The following is a 15531-nucleotide window of genomic DNA, read 5'->3' as shown; positions in this document are numbered from 1 at the left end:
CAGGTTCTGAGCAGTGATGGATGCTGTGTGATAAAGGTGCTGAAAATCATCAAACTCCTCCTATGGATTTCGGAAGTTGAGAGTTATTTATAATTTATATTTCATTTCCATCCAGCTCAGAAAGTCTTGATCGTTGCTGCTACAGCTAGGCTATAATAATTTTTAGGGTTAATGGAAATTTTGGGAAGGCTTAAAGTTCAACTAGGACAGGTCAAATCCCTCATATTCCCAAGAATAATTATTTTCAGTCCTTCTCAATGTAGCTTTCATTGTATTCCCAATACAATGGGAATACAATTGAAGTTAGCTTCAACTTCTAAACAAATTTCATTGAGATTTTCTCTGCTCCATTCAAGAGCCAGCTCCTCTCAGAGATCTCATGAAATCTCATTACACTGCACTGAAATCACTTCTAAGACTCCGTTACACTAATAAAATAAATCAAATTTCTGTATCCTCTTGCCCCGAGGCTCATGAGAGGGACAGACACTGCTCAGGGCACTGTTCACAGCCTGGGAACGGTGCCTTGTCCCTGGTTCTTGCACCACCTTGTGGGAAAAGAGGACTCAGAAAGGGAAAAAAAGGTGAAATTCCCAGCAAGTGTGATTATGGGGCTAAATAAGGGATTTGCAGCACCAATTTATTTGTAACAATGATTTTTTTTTCCCTGAAAACAGAGAAAAAATATTTATAAGAATGCCAGGCAAACGTGAAGGGAACAGGAATGTCTCTGAACACCTACAAGGAGGTGCCATGTCCCAGCCAAAGGGCTGCGGACGAGCCCAGGATGTGGAAATTTGGATGTCCCTTGGTTATGAGGCACAGCAAGGCTGTGTTTGGTCACTGCCCAGTGACAGTGCCACTCACCCTGGGTCACACAGCGACGTCTGGGCCAGCTCAGCCAGCCCTGGGCTACTGCAGACCCTCCCAGCAGGGCAGGGCTGGCACTGCTCCTCTGCCCCCAGGCCCACGGCGCCGGACAGGGACCCGGGGGGACACGGCACGGGATGCTCGGTGCCACCGGGGCAGAAGTGACCCACGGGGCAGATGTCATTGCCAGGCAGGGCAGGGCTGGAGGATTCCACCTGGATGAGGAAAATACAGGGGAAAGGCGTTACCAGGAGGAGATTTGGCACCGGGGGCACAGAGAGAGGTTCTGGGCAGGGCACACGGGGGCTGAGTCCTGCAAATTTGCTGCCTCTGAAACTAAACAAAGACCATCAGCATAAAAAGGCTCCTGAAGGGTGCTTTTCCTGTTCCTGATGGCATATTTTGGAGATGTCAGACCCCGTGCTCCTGTGCAATGTAGAAATGAAAGCCTGGCCAGAATTTATCCATGGGCAGCCAGGTATTCCAGCAGACATCAGGAGCAGCACATCCCTGCAGCTGAGGGAGCAGAAATGCTTGGAAAACATCCCTCCAGCAGCCAGGAGAGTGTGACAGGCCATCCTGGTGCCACCAGGAGAGTGTGACAGGCCATCCTGGTGTCACCAGCAGCCAGGAGAGTGTGACAGGCCATCCTGGGGTCACCAGGAGAGCGTGACAGGCCATCCTGGGGTCACCAGAAGAGTGTGACAGACCATCCTGGTGCCCAGATGACTGTGCTGCTGCTGCCTGGCACTCACCCTGTGCTTGAAGGGGGCTGGGCTGATGGCTCCCTTGGCACAGTGGTAGCCTGGATAACAAAATCCAGATGGCTGGGATAGCCCTGGAGCTGAGCAATACATCCCTGAAAGAAGCAGAGAGCCACATCAGGGGAAGGGGCTGCACAGAACGGCAGTGGAGGGGTCAGGAACGTGAAAAGAGAAATGCTTTGAACATTTTCTGTGCCCAGTCCCTGCTCACCTGCTGGGCAGGGCTCACAGTCAGACTCACTGGTGGCACCAGTCCTGGGGCCAAAGGTGCCCTTGGGACACGGGTGCTCCGTGCTGAAGGTGGTCCCTGGCGGACAGAAGTGCCCAGCAGGGCACAGCTCAGGAGTTTGTGCTGCAGGACCTGGGACACAAGGGAAGAACCTCCCTGAGGTGGGGTTGTGACAGGTAATGACATTCTCCATCAACAGAACTGGCCTTCCCCCATTTGTCCAGGCAGACACAGGGCACAGGGAAAGCAGATCCCATGGGGCAGGAGGATAGCAGTGGGGTCTGGCAGGTGATGATATAGGACATGGTCCTTCAGACCTGCTTCTGCCCAGATCAGAGACAATAGAAACCCAAAATAATGTTCTCCTTCCTCATACCCCTCTATCACGCATCAGGAAGCACCAATTCTTTGAAGTTCAGCCCCAGAAAAAGAACATTTTACCACACAGCTGAGTCAGTCCTGAATTAAATGCCTGGGGAAAACAAAGGCTTCCCCCTAAAAAGTTCATCTGGGATTCTGAGACTCTCAATTGTGGCTCCAGCTTCACGTTAGCTCAGTCAAGTAATTCCTTCCCAGCTGCTCACATGAGAAAGGAAAAGCCTCTTTGTCCCCAGGAAGGTGATGGGTGAATTGGTTACTGTCAGAGTGACCACAAGGGAGCAGATCAACATTTGTGCAGGCAGATGGTGAGAACCTCTGAGCAGGAGCAGCTCTGCCTCCCTGGCAGGAATATTTGTTTCTCTGCCAGGCCAGAGCCATGCCAGACATGCACAGGAGGTGCAGAGAGGGTTTAACAGCAGCCAAGGAGCTCTGTGTGACCTGAGGCTGCTCCCAGACTGCTCCAACAGGTTTTGTGGAATTAAAATTTTTTGGGGCATTTCTGCTTGGTGCTAGAAACCATCACCACCAAGAAATGATGTGGGGCACTCAGTTTGTCCTTGCTGTACCCAAAGCTGTCAGAAATGAAGCTGTGGCGGGTGATTTTCTTTCCTCACTCTGTAACCCCAGCACATCCTCACCACTGCAGGAGTGCCCAGCTGGGCAGAGCTGACAGTCTGCTGCCTGCCTTTTCCCACTGACAGGGCTGAAGCTTCCAGGGCTGCAGGGAATTGGGAATTCAGAGCCTTCAGGGCAGTAGAAACCAGCGGGGCAATGCCTGTGGTCTGGCTGTGTGGAGCCAGGATCACAGAAATATCCAGCATAACATGGTCCTGCAAGAGAAAAGCTTCAGCATCAGGTTTGAAACCAGAAAACGTAAAAAATATCCAAACTGGGACAGAAAAAGGATGTTGGATGGGTGCAATACACACCAGAAACAGCAGCCAGACCTTCTCCTTGGCAGAACTTCCCAGCAGGACAGGGCAGGCAGGAGTTGTGGAAAGCCATCCCGGATTGGGGCAGGAAGGTGCTGCTGGCACAGGGCTGGGGCTGGGGGCTCCCTGGAGGGCAGAAATGCCCTGCTGGGCACAGACCCCCCGTGCCATCACCCACAGGGGTGGGAACACGAGCCTGGGAAGTGCAGAAGTGCCCAGGCCAGCACGGACCGCTCGGGGCTGAGAGTCCTAAAGGCAACCAGCATCAGGTGAGATGAGCCAGAGGCATCCCAGAAATCACATTTTGGGACTAAACCAACCAGACAAGCCTGGTCACCACGATGATCCCAGAGCCCCCTGGCCAGTCAGGAGCTCTGTTAGTTAAAAGCTCAATCTGTACTCTCAATATTTGCTCACACAACTGATGAGCAGAGAGATAAAAGCCCAAATATTTCCCTAAATCACCATTTTAGAGGAGGCTGATCATTATAAGTCTTTCCACTGAGAGACAAACCCAAATGAGTCCTAGCCCCCAGGCTGCTTGATTTCTGGTTTCATAACCTCTGCTACAACAAAACTGCCTTGATCTGCCTTTAAGCTAAGTTTCAAAACATGGTTTGCAAAAAACCCTTTAAAATCTGCTCAAGGGGTCCCAGAAATGGCTGCAAATGCTCCGTAACATTTGGATGAACAGCACAGAACGTTTCCCTCACCCCCAGACCCAAAGCAGACGAGGATTTTGTTTAATCCAGACACAATTCCCACCTGTCCTGGCACAGAACGTGCCCCCAGGACAAGGCCTGCAGTCCCTGGGGTTTGCCAGCCCGGGCTGGGGGCTGTAGGTGCCCTCTGGACACGGGTACTGGTTGGCAGCCCTGGTTCCTGGCGGGCAGTAATGGCCTGCTGGGCATTCCAGGGCTTTGGCCACGCCACGGATGTTCTGCTGGGCATCACCTGGGTGCTCCTGTGGGGCACAGAACCTGCCAAAAAAAAATGCCAGTGCTTGTGGTCTCCCTCTGTTCTGCCAGGGATAAAGAACTCTGTGTGCAGCAGCAACCACGGAGTGAAAGGGAAGGAAATTCCCTGGAAAAACCAACGGAGAGCTCAGGTGGGACCTGCCAGGATCACCCTGCCCATCCCTGCAGGCAGAACCACCAGGATGTGTGTACCTTGTGATACTCTTGTGGTACAGACAATGACACAGTGGAGGGAAAGGTGATGTGAAAACAGAAACAGAAAAACCACTCTCGTATATCAAAGTGTAGCTTGTGTATCAAACAGAGCAGCCTGAGGCAGAGGGAAACACTCCTGACAATTCCTAAGGAAGGATCAAGAGGAAGGAGCCAATCCATGTCACTCACATTCCTGCTGGGCATGTTTCACACTGGCCTTTCCCAGCCCGCTCCTGGTATTCTCCAGGGGGACAGGGCACGGGCTCTGGGCTGCCAGGGGGGCAGTAGTGACCCACAGGACACAAATAATCTGTGAGGAAAACAAGAAATACCCCTGTGGTGAAAATATTTTTATTTTTTCAGGTTTTTTTTTTTTTTGCTTGATAAGATCCCCTATTTATCATACTTCCTATTGCCCAATAATTTACCCTGTGTTATTTGCAAAAATTTTTGGAAGATGTTTTTCACCTCAACAGTAATTTCTAAAATGCAACTACAGTCAGATCTTTTTTTCTGCTGAAACTCCTGTAGGTAAAGAATGACCCCAAAGAATTCCTACCTGAGTGCTGGTCTGACACAGAGCCTGCAGGGCAAAACCATCCTTCCTTACACAAACCCTGCGGGGAGCTCTGGCCCTGCTGGGAGCAGAACCAGCCCGGGGAGCAGGGCTGGCAGTCCTGTGCTGAGTGGCCACCAGGACGGGGCAAGAAGGAGCCTGATAAGGAAAAAAAAAACCCACCAAAATCACATTATTGAATCCTCACACACCTACCCTGCTGGATGTGGTTGTGGGGGAATTGTCTGGATCTCAAAGAACTTTCTGGCTGCACTTGTTCCAGAAGATGTAAAAGGATGCTGGTTTAGGAAGGAATTCCCAAAATCCCAGCACTCCCTGGGATGAGAGCTTCCTATCAGAGGGTGCTGGGAGAGGCTTCTCCCGACTGCTGAGGTGAATTCCTATTTATTTCTGGACTGAGCAGTGCAATCCCTTGCTAATACAACTATAGATTTAATCCAGGGAAGAAACAAATGTTCCCCAGCCTCTTGTTTAATGAGCCCTTTGTCTCATTAGTGCTGCTGCTAACGATCTCTCCCTGTGCAGGGGGTGCAGAGGCTGTCACTGGTGCTGGCTGGGTGTCCTTCAGCAGGGCCTTCCCTCCCACCAGCAGCTCCAGGGGCAGCTCAGCCATTCCTGGGCTGATGTTCCAATCCACCAGTGCTGGATTAGAGGCTGAATTCCCATGCTGAGAGCAGCTTTTCCTTGGGGAATGCAGGAAAGAAGGGGCTGCAGAGCCTCAGCTGGGCTCTGGGAAGGGACCAGCTGCCACCAAACCTACCTGGGGGACACGGAGATGGGGAGTGACTCCCTGCAGGACAGAAGTGGCCTTGGGGACAGATGTCTCCAGCTGTGCCATCCCTGGGGTTTGGGATTGTGGAGCCTCCCGTGCAGTAGAACCCGGCCTCGCAGGGCCCAGAGGGAGCTGCCAGCTCTGGGCTGGCACAGAACCGACCTGGAGCACGGGGCAGAACCAGGAGCAGCTTTTGGAGACAGCAGGAGCAGTCCCAGCACGAGGCTGGGATCACCTGTGGGTCTGGGCAGAAGGGGAAAGGGGACACAGGCACCAAAAATCTGACCCAAAGAATGTGTGCTGGAAGAAAGACTCAGCTCCTACCTGGAGGGCAGGGAAGGGGAAGGGATGACCCAGCAGGACAAAAAGTTCCTGCTTGGCACAACCCAACAGGTTCTGGGGCTGGAGCTGCCTTTCCTGTGGAAGACACAGTGAGCTGAAACATGGGAATTGCAAATAAACGCTCTGTTTTATTAGAATAGCTCAGGAAGAAGAGAGCTAGTGCACTGAATTAAGGGGGAAAAAAGGGAAAGAAAGCCATCCTGAACTTGGCTGGCTTTCCCTGATATCCTCTAGGTGACCCCAATATCCCCCTCAATAACCACCACCAGCACCATTTGCTGTTCCCCTCCCTACCAGAGAAATTTCCAGGAAACATTGGTGTGCTTGATGTGGATCCAGGTGGACAAAACCAGCCAGGCGTGCAGAGCCCATCTGGCCTCGCCAGGCCTGGCCTGGAACAAACCCTTCCAGGAGGACACAGCTGGCACTTGGAAGCATCCCAGAGGTTCAGGGCTTCACTGTAGGTTCCAGGGGGACAAGGATGCTGCGTGGCAAATTCTGTGCTGCTGGGGCAGTAGTGACCTAGAGAGAAAAGGGGATTTCCTAATGGATGGGACAGGCTGGGAACAGCCTAGGGAGGATTCCCAGCCTGCACACGAGGCATTCCCTTCATCTCTTTGTGTGAAGTGATGCCTTTTGGGGCTACCTAAAAACAGAGGCCAGACAAAATTCAGAGAATAAAAAGCAGTTCTATTTATTGAAGGGCCTTCAGGTGCATTTAGGGCAGACAAAGCCCCCCAGGGGCTGCACCCAAAATGGACCATGGGTCATGGGTTTGACACTTTTCTAAGTTTGTTCCATTTGCACATTGGGGTTCATCTCCCAATTCCAGCTGCAGGGAATGAAGGAATTTCCCCCAAGTTTGCTGCCCCCAACTCCCTTTTGTTTCCATCTCTGGGGCCTGAGGCAGTGAGGTGTCCTTGATTGCCAGGCCTGGAGAGGAATTGTTGTGTCTGCCCAAAGTGGGGAAGCAGCAGCTCCCAGTGTGTGTGGAGTTTGGAGTTCTACACTGAGGAACGGCAGGATTACAGATGTGTGAGAAATATAAAAAGTTAAAATCCTAAGGCGTCAGAAGGACTGACCCCAAGCCATGAGTGTGGGCCCATCCTGCAATTTGTCACTGCTCTGGCAGGTCCAGGAGTGTCAAAGGCAGCTGGGGAGCAGCAGGGTGCCCTGGTGGGTGCAGCCAGACCCACCTTGAGGACAATCCGTGTAGTTGGTGGAGGCAGAGGTGCAGTAAAATCCCTCTGGGCACTGCAGGCACCGTGTCCCACTCCAGGATGGGCTGTAGGTCCCTGCAGGGCACGGCTGGGCTCTGCTGCTCCCCTCCTCACAGAAATGCCCAGGGGGACAGGGACCTCCACTGGCAGTTGGCTTGGAAGGAAAACACCACAATTACAGCCTGAAAACTCCTCGTGTGCTAAAAGATCTGAGTCAGATCGTGAAGATGAAGGGAACTAGACATTCACTGTGAAATCCTGCTCTCACCCCTCGCTCCTGAAGGCTGCACAAAGCCAGGGATGAGTCTTGTCATCATCTTTAAAAATTCCTGCTGAATTTTGCCTCAGAGGAGGGCTGGCAGATGCAGCACTCTAATCAAACTCATGAACTATTAACCTCTGGAATTTTAATGTGATGTGACATTCCGCGCTGCTCTGCGGCATCAACATGCAAAGACAGAGCTACTTTTGCTTAGATTTTAAACGGAAAGCTCAAGGAAAGCCAGATGTATTTTGTTATCTCTGTTCCCCTTTCACTATCAATCAACCAGATGCACCTGATGAGGGAGGTAATGTTGGAAGGGAGAGTTTGATTCAGGGCAGGAGAACTCAGGTGGCCTGGTGGCCCTCAGTTCCACAGCTATTTTCTATATTTTACACTATTTCCAGCACACCTCAGCTTACCCTGGGAGGTCTGGGGGAAAGGCTTCCTCCACTGCAGTAGAACCCGGCCTCACACAACCCAGTGGGTGACACAAGTCCAGTCCCATTGCAGAAATAACCTGAAATTAAATTAAGAGAGTGATTTTGGTCGCTCCAGACAGACTACAGCAAATTTGGGGGTGGGGAAATATTCATGCAGCTGTTCTCTCGAGAACAAACAGCATTTGTGTCACCTCTGGATGTGAGGAAGGGGTGGAAAGGGAACCTCTACATCTACACCTTACTGTGAGCATCCTCTGAGGTGGGAAAGTGGCAGATTTAGTTTCTATCCTCTGCCCAACACCTCAATTCAGGAAAGCTCTACTAACTCCTCTCTCCAGGAAAGCAGCTGCTCAGGATTTCCTGCTCCAGAGCCCTAGAGACGGCTGAAATCTCACAAATCAGGATTTTTCTGTTTTACCTGCATCACACAGGAGGCAGTCCTGGATCCCAGTGTTCCCAGTTGAGCTGCTGTACTGGCCAGGAGGGCAGGGCAGGGGGGAGGCAGAGCCCAGAGGGCAGTAGGATCCCTGGGGACACACATTCCCCACCGCAGCATCCCTGGGGGATGGACTGGCAGCTCCTCCAGTGCAGTAAAACCCGGCCAGGCAGGGTCCTGTCACCTGGGACTGCCCAGGGAGTGCACAGAAGTGCCCTGAGAGAGCAAACCAGGCCGTCAGCACCGGGCTGGGATGGGAAAAATGGAGTTGGAATGGGGGAAAATGGGATGGGATTGGGATAAATGGGAGAAAAAGGGTCTGGGTGAGGGGAAATGTGGGAAAAAATGGGTGAGAGTGGGGGAAAAATTGGGAAAATGGGGCTGGAATGGGGAGAAATGGGATGGGATGAGGATAAATGGGATAAAAAGGGGCTGGGAGGGGTTAAAAACTGGGAAAATTGGGTAATACATTGATCATTGGGGTAATGGGGTAATATCATTGGACAAATGGTGGAAATGGGGATGGGATTGGGAAAATGGGAGAGAAGGGGGCTGGGAGAAGGAAAATGTGGGGAAAATGGGTCTGACTGGGGGAAAATTTGGGAAAATGGGGCTGGAATGGGATTGGAATGGGATTGGGAAAAATGGGGATAAAAAGGGGCTGGGAGAGGTGAAAAACTGGGAAAAAATGCGGAAAAAACAGGGATGGAATGGGAGAGAAGGGAGCTGGGACTGGGAAAGCAGGGAGACACAAAACTCTTGTGAAAAGCACCTCCCAGCAGTGTTTCCCCTGACCTGCTTTGCACCAGAGGAGACATTTCAGGGAATAAAACACACTCTGAGGTTCCTGAGCCTCACCTGGCTCACAGGGGCTGCAGTGGGACCTCAGGCTGCTGCCAGACCGGGGGTTATAAGTCCCTTTAGGACATGGGAACTGAGCTGCAGAGGCAGTGCCTGCAGGGCAGTAGTGGCCAGGGGGACACTCATTCTCCAGAATGGAAGAGGAATTCTTAGGGCAGAAGAACCTGGGAATAAAGAGAGAATTTAAAAAAAAAAAAAATGAGGATTTTGGCTCCTGTGCTGGATTGACCAGAAAAGGGACCTAACTGTGCATATCACTGCAGTCTGAGTTGATTCCTCAAATGCCAAATTGATGGCATAATTGCAAAAGCCGCAGAGACGTAATTTTCTTAACTTGAATCACAACACATCCAAGCTGTGATTCATCAACTTGTAAAAGTTAATCAAGTTCAAATCCAGGCAGTAATTGGAGATAAATCCCCCAAGGAAAAGCCAGGCTCAGCATCAGGTGATTTTCAAGATCCTCTTCCACTTCAGCAGGCTGGTGCCAGCCTGTTGCCAAGGGAACCAGCTTTGCCTCCAGACATGGGATAAGTTGATGGTGCCAATGATTTCTGTGCTCTGAGCAGCCCAAATTCCCTTCCAGAGGGGCTGTATGTGGGATAGGGGCTTTTCCTGGTCCCATAACCACTGTTGTGCTGTTGTGAAACAGCTCAGCAGCTGCTCTGCTGCCTCACTGCACTTCCTCAAGTGCTTTCCAGTGGTAAAATGGCTCATTTTCCCCACACCCACTGCTCCAGGATGCCTGGATAAACAATTGTTTCCCTAAGCTCCCTGTGTCTCACCCTTCGGGACAGGGCAGGCAGCTGGTTTGGCTCAGTGAAGGGTTGTAGGATCCTGCTGGACAAGCAGTGGGAAGAGCTGAGCCCTGGGGACAGAAATACCCTGGAAAAGACAGAGCAGATCAGAACCAGCAGAGTTCGGAGAGTCAAAGCGGGCGTTTCTGTGTGACTGGAACTCACCCTGGGGACACGGCTGTGGCTCCTCACCAGAGACACAGTACTGACCCTCTGGGCAAGCCTGGCACTGCTCTCCCTGGGAATGGGGCAGGTGGGAGCCAGGGGGACACGGGACCGGGCTCCTGGAGCCCCGGGGACAGAAGTGACCCACGGGACACGGAGCTCCTGAGATGCCATCGCCGGGGGTCGGGCTCTGGGCATGGCTGGCACAGTAGAACCTGCAGCCAGGACACACCTCTGGATTTCAAACAGGTGAAAACCCCTTGGAGACCATCCCTGCTGACAGCAGGCCATGGACATGGGGTTGTTGTGCTGCTCACCCAGGGCTGCACTGCCCCGAGGGTGCCCTCTGCCCCGAGCCATTGCAGAAATGTCCCCCAGGACAGGGCTGGCACTCCTGCACACTCCTCCTGCCCTCCCGGCCGGACCATGTGCCAGGAGGGCACTGCAGTGGCACTGGGGCACCTGGAAAAATCCCAGCACGGTGAGGAAAGGGCTCCCAGAATTTCTAGGAATGAAGGGAAATGCTGCTCCAAAGCTCCCCTACCTTCAGGGCAGTAGTGACCAGCAGGACAGGGCAGCCCTGACTCTCCATCCTGGGGGTTCCTCACTCGGGCACCGCTTCTACACCAAAACCCCTCAGCACAATCTCCTAGAAAAACAGAACAGCAGGAAAATAAAACCCACCTAAATCCAGATTTCAGGTGCAGCCATTTGCCATCAAGGGATCCCTGAGGAGCTGCTGTAGCTGCCAGGAGGGCAGGACTGGTGGCAGATGCCACGGTGACAGAGAAGCCCTTCAATGCCTGGGCACTGCCTCCACATTCCAATAAATATCCCACATTCCAACAAACATCCCACATTCCAACAAACATCCCACATTCCAATAAACATCCCACATTCCAATAAATATCCCACATTCCAATAAATATCTCACATTCCAACAAACATCCCACATTCCAATAAATATCCCACATTCCAACAAACATCCCACATTCCAACAAACATCCCACATTCCAATAAACATCCCACATTCCAATAAATATCCCACATTCCAACAAACATCCCACATTCCAACAAATATCCCAGCACACCTTTCCCTTCAGAACCGTATTCAACACATCTTTAAGCAGAGACTGAAATATTAAGAATTCCATCAAAGTGCTTTGCTGAAATAGGGCCGTTCAGGATAGGAATCAATGAAAAGTCATCAGATGTGGAAAACAAAAAAAAACTTGGAAAAAAATGGAGAGCTGTCATTGCTGTGTATTTTGCCCTCTGTTTCTCTGCTAAACCTGATCACATGCACATCAATTGCATGGAAGGATTAGTTCTTTGGGAACCAGGTTAGAAACCCAAACTAATTCTAAATAAAAAGTCAGACACTGAAAAACTTCACACAGATTTTTTTTTTTTTAAATAAGTATCACACACTGAATTTTGATTTCTGCAGTCCTTCTCTCACTCCTTGCTTAGAAAAATGAGGGGTTTTTCCTTCCTCAAGAAGTTCTAGATGAGTAAAATGGGAATTTTACCTTAGCACAGGTGAGCAGCCTGGAGCCTGAATCCAACCCCTGCACTGATTATCCAACCCCTGCACTAATTATCAGCCACTGCTGATCTCAGCAGCGAGGAGGATGCTCAGAAGAAGAGCAGTGTACCTGTTGGGGCAGCCAGGCCAGGGAATTCACAGTATTTTCCTGCTGGGCATCTTTGACATTCCTGGAGAGATTTCAGTTTTTGCCTCGCCCCAAAGGTCCCTGCAGGGCAGCTGTGCTGGGAGCCCCTGCTGGTCCCTGCTGGGCAGTAAAAGCCTCGTGGGCAGGGGTAGAGGGTGACATCGATGAGTGGCCCTTGCTGGCTGTCACAGTAAAACCCTGCAGGGACAGAGGGAAGAGCTGAGTTAGGCACAGAGAAGCTGCTCCTTAGGGAAGAAGAGCTTGTCCAGGCACACAAACATCTCCCTGGCCACTCACAGAATAAACCTGCTGCTGGTCTTAAATAACTATTGATGTGACCCTCTGCTGCTGCACCAACTCACTCTTAACAGGAAATTTAACACCCAGTGGTCCCCAACAACCAGGACAAGACTTAGAGCTGACACAGGAAAACACCTGATGACCCAACATTGATCTCTCTGTTTCCCTGCAGTCACTGAAGCATTTCAAGTAAAGTTTTCCCTCTGAACATCAGAGTTTTTCCCTGTCAGTGCTCAAATTGCTCGGAATACACAGATGTTGCTGCTTCTGTTTTCACATCTGAGCTGCTTTTACCTCTAATGGGCTTTTCAGAGAGAGACAGAAAATGCTCTCCTCCAGTACAGAGAAGAAACCAGGTAGGCAGCAGAGCTTTGATCATGGGAAGGCTCAAAAGAAAACAACAACAAGCTGCCATCTCTTGTCTGAGGGAAGCACAGAGCAACATTTGGATCCTGTGAAACACAACTCCCATTTTCTGGATGTGCAGCACCTCTGGCTCCTGTCAGATCTCCCAGCAGGGAAATGGCTTTGCCACTCCAGACAGTGGCTCACCGAAAGACATTTGTTGTGAATTTGTCACCCACAGTCCTTTGAGCACATCCCCAGGGACTGTGACAGCCTGCAGGACACTTCACTCCCCACTCACCTTCCCAGCACTCCCCAGTGGGGGCACTGAGGCCAGGTTCCTCACAGTAGAAGCCAGAGGGGCAGGGCTGGCACTCAGAAATTGCTCTCCTCCCTGGCAGGCTGGAGAAGGAGCCTGCTGGGCAGAGCTGGGGCGCTGCTGCTGCTGCAGCTGCAAGAGGAGAAGCAAGAGAGAAATGCAAAATGAAAGAATGAATGAGATGGCTACACTTGGGGGTTGGATGAGCACAAAACTGCAGCAGGGAAATCTTTTTTTCCACTCACAGACACAACAGTGCTACAAGGGAGTGGGACAGAAATTATTGGCTTCATTTTACCCACAGGCAAAGCCAGTTAAAGTCCAGATATTGAGACAGAGACGTCACCTCGCACTTTGAGAGGAAGGGGAAGAATTAGGGGAAGAATCTGGGGCTTTGGCACCATGGACAGGCCCCAGCCAGTTGGCTGCCACACCCTGGGGGCGTTTCAGGTGCTGTGTGCCATGAAATGTGGATACCCACTGCAGTAAGAGCCCGCTGGGCAGATGTTCCCGGTGACACCGTCCGTGGGTTTGGGGCCAGCAGCTCCCCCTGCACAGTAAAAGCCAGCAGCACATTCCCCACTGGGGACAGGCAGCCCTGTGAGACAGAGAGGATGCTGCCACTCAGAGCACTGAGACAAAGGGGGAAAAGCAGGGAAAACAACTGCTCACAGCCCCCCTCTGGGAGACACCACGGGCATCTGGCAAACACTGCTGCATCCCCAGGAATATCCCCTCAAAACTCCTCTTCCCCACAGACACCAACCTGAGGCATTGCAGAAGAGCCCTGGGGGACAAGGAAGAGGCTCTGGGCTTCCCTGGGGACAATAAAAGCCAGCTGTGCACTTGCCCCCGGTGGCAGTGGCCGGGCACAGGCAGTTGGCACTGGTGTAGTTGTCCAGGTCAAACGGCTGCGAGGTCCAGGCTGCTGAGATGCAAAACCAGCCTGGGAACAGGAAACGAGACTGAGGAGCTCTGGCAGTGACAGAGCCCCAAAAAACATCCCAAAGACACCAGCTGGGGTGGCTTTGGGTGTGATGTGGGCAGAGCACGGGGTGTGGGACAGGTTCAACCCACCAAATTTACCAGCACCAGGCCATAATTTCCTGTGCAACACCACATCCAATTTAATACTATAAATACCACATTAACAAAGGGATCTTGCAACATCAGATTCCAAACTTTAGCTCTGTGGTCACAGGGCTCAGCCTGAGCAGGCTCAGGAGGCAGAGCCCTGTCACCCTGGGGCCCACCTGAGCAGCAGAGGAGAGTCCAGCCCCACTGGATGCTTACAGAGGACCCAGCAAACACACTGGAAGGGCTGTGGTGAAAGCTCCAGGGTGAAAGCATCACCCCAGAGAATCAGCTGGCACCCCCAGCAGCCTCACACTCACCTGGGTCACACCTGCCTGAGGCAGCTGTCAGCCCCTCCTTGCCGCAGTAGTGCCCAGGTGGGCAGGGCAGGCAGCTGTCCAAGCTCTGGCTCATGGGGTCGGGGTTGTAGTAGCCCCTGGGACACGGAAATTCAGTGGCAAACCTGGTGCCTGTGGGATAAAGAGGGCAGGAACCTTCCATGGAATATAAACACGATCCTGGCTCTGAATCCTGCTGCATCCCTTCATGTCCTCCTTGCCAGTTTGTCCCACTGCTGATCCCCACAGCCCTTCATGGCCAAAATTGTGTTTGGGTTCTGTTTAATTTGTGAAGTTGTTATTACAGCTTAAACATTAATAATATTAAATATAAATAATAATTAATAATATTTAATATCAATAATAAAAATAATATTATAATAATCAATGATATTAATATTAATAATATTAAATATTAAGCTTATCTACAGCCTAAATATTAATAATATTAAATATTATTAATAATTAGTAATATAATATTAAAACATATAATGCTAATAATATTTAATATTATTATTAATAATTAATAATATTTAATATTATTAATATTAAATATTTAGCTTATCTACAGCTTAAATATTGTTTTGGTTTGTTTTTTGGGTTTTTTTTTGTTTTTTTTTTTCTCTGAACAAGCAGGCTGGCACTTAAACATGTCAGAAAACACACTTAAACAAAAAAAAAAAGACACTCAAACATGTAAACAAAAATATTTTTGGGGTATTTTGCTGTGAAGTACACTTATTTTGTCCACAAAGATAATTTCTTGTCTTTAAGGAGGATGTTTCAGCCTGGCCAAAGCATTGCTCAGGGTTCCCTGAGCCCACCTCACCTTTGGGGCAGTAAAAGCCAGCTGGGCAGGGGTTTGTGCTGTAGCTGGTGGTGTTTTGTGGGCAGAAGAAGCCTGCAGCACAGGGGAAGCAGGCAGCTTGTCTGGAGAGGTTGTTGTAGGTCCCTGCACGGCAAGGCAAGGGAGAGCTGGTCCCTTCTGGGCAGAAGTGGCTCACAGGGCAAGGACCTCCTTTCTCCCACACACCTGGGACAGACAGGAGGAGCAGGGGGTTGGAAATCTCCCCTGGAAATGATTATTCCTGAGACAATCAAATGACAGTGGCTGTGCCCATTCCAGCCGTGACTGCCCCAGTGCTCAGTGCGGGCATTTCCCTGCCTAACACCGGCCTGTGTGGCACAAACCCCTCAAAGGAAGTTCACACAGGGATCTGGGTGACTGACAGGAGGCAGGGCCAGGAATACTGGGA

The 15531-nt window shown here is 51.0% G+C and overlaps 1 protein-coding gene across 1 annotated transcript in view; it reads right to left on the bottom strand.

Annotated features, from left to right (window-relative positions):
* Positions 1–15531, bottom strand: part of LOC148182589 (uncharacterized) — a 46206-nt gene that overhangs the window by 19800 nt on the left and 10875 nt on the right. Inside the window, exons 14-38 of the mRNA XM_088066720.1 lie at positions 15105–15308; positions 14258–14407; positions 13630–13809; positions 13345–13461; positions 12846–12995; positions 11882–12097; positions 10768–10872; positions 10541–10685; positions 10224–10438; positions 10047–10146; positions 9259–9425; positions 8383–8616; positions 7944–8041; positions 7236–7413; positions 6334–6561; positions 6022–6114; positions 5686–5859; positions 4908–5063; positions 4538–4658; positions 3942–4156; positions 3174–3425; positions 2883–3074; positions 1846–1995; positions 1626–1729; positions 868–1085 (exon numbers count right to left, since the gene is read on the bottom strand). Coding sequence (XP_087922846.1) covers positions 868–1085; positions 1626–1729; positions 1846–1995; positions 2883–3074; positions 3174–3425; positions 3942–4156; positions 4538–4658; positions 4908–5063; positions 5686–5859; positions 6022–6114; positions 6334–6561; positions 7236–7413; positions 7944–8041; positions 8383–8616; positions 9259–9425; positions 10047–10146; positions 10224–10438; positions 10541–10685; positions 10768–10872; positions 11882–12097; positions 12846–12995; positions 13345–13461; positions 13630–13809; positions 14258–14407; positions 15105–15308 — 4162 coding nt within the window. The remainder of the gene's footprint in view (positions 1–867; positions 1086–1625; positions 1730–1845; positions 1996–2882; positions 3075–3173; positions 3426–3941; positions 4157–4537; positions 4659–4907; positions 5064–5685; positions 5860–6021; positions 6115–6333; positions 6562–7235; positions 7414–7943; positions 8042–8382; positions 8617–9258; positions 9426–10046; positions 10147–10223; positions 10439–10540; positions 10686–10767; positions 10873–11881; positions 12098–12845; positions 12996–13344; positions 13462–13629; positions 13810–14257; positions 14408–15104; positions 15309–15531) is intronic.

Source organism: Pseudopodoces humilis, chromosome 25 (assembly GCF_049639895.1).
Source record: "Pseudopodoces humilis isolate 2021_Gansu_Grassland_sample_001 chromosome 25, ASM4963989v1, whole genome shotgun sequence".
Lineage (NCBI taxonomy): Eukaryota > Metazoa > Chordata > Aves > Passeriformes > Paridae > Pseudopodoces > Pseudopodoces humilis.
The sequence above is the reverse complement of the archived record's forward strand: the minus strand, read 5'-3'. Positions and strand labels throughout refer to the sequence as shown.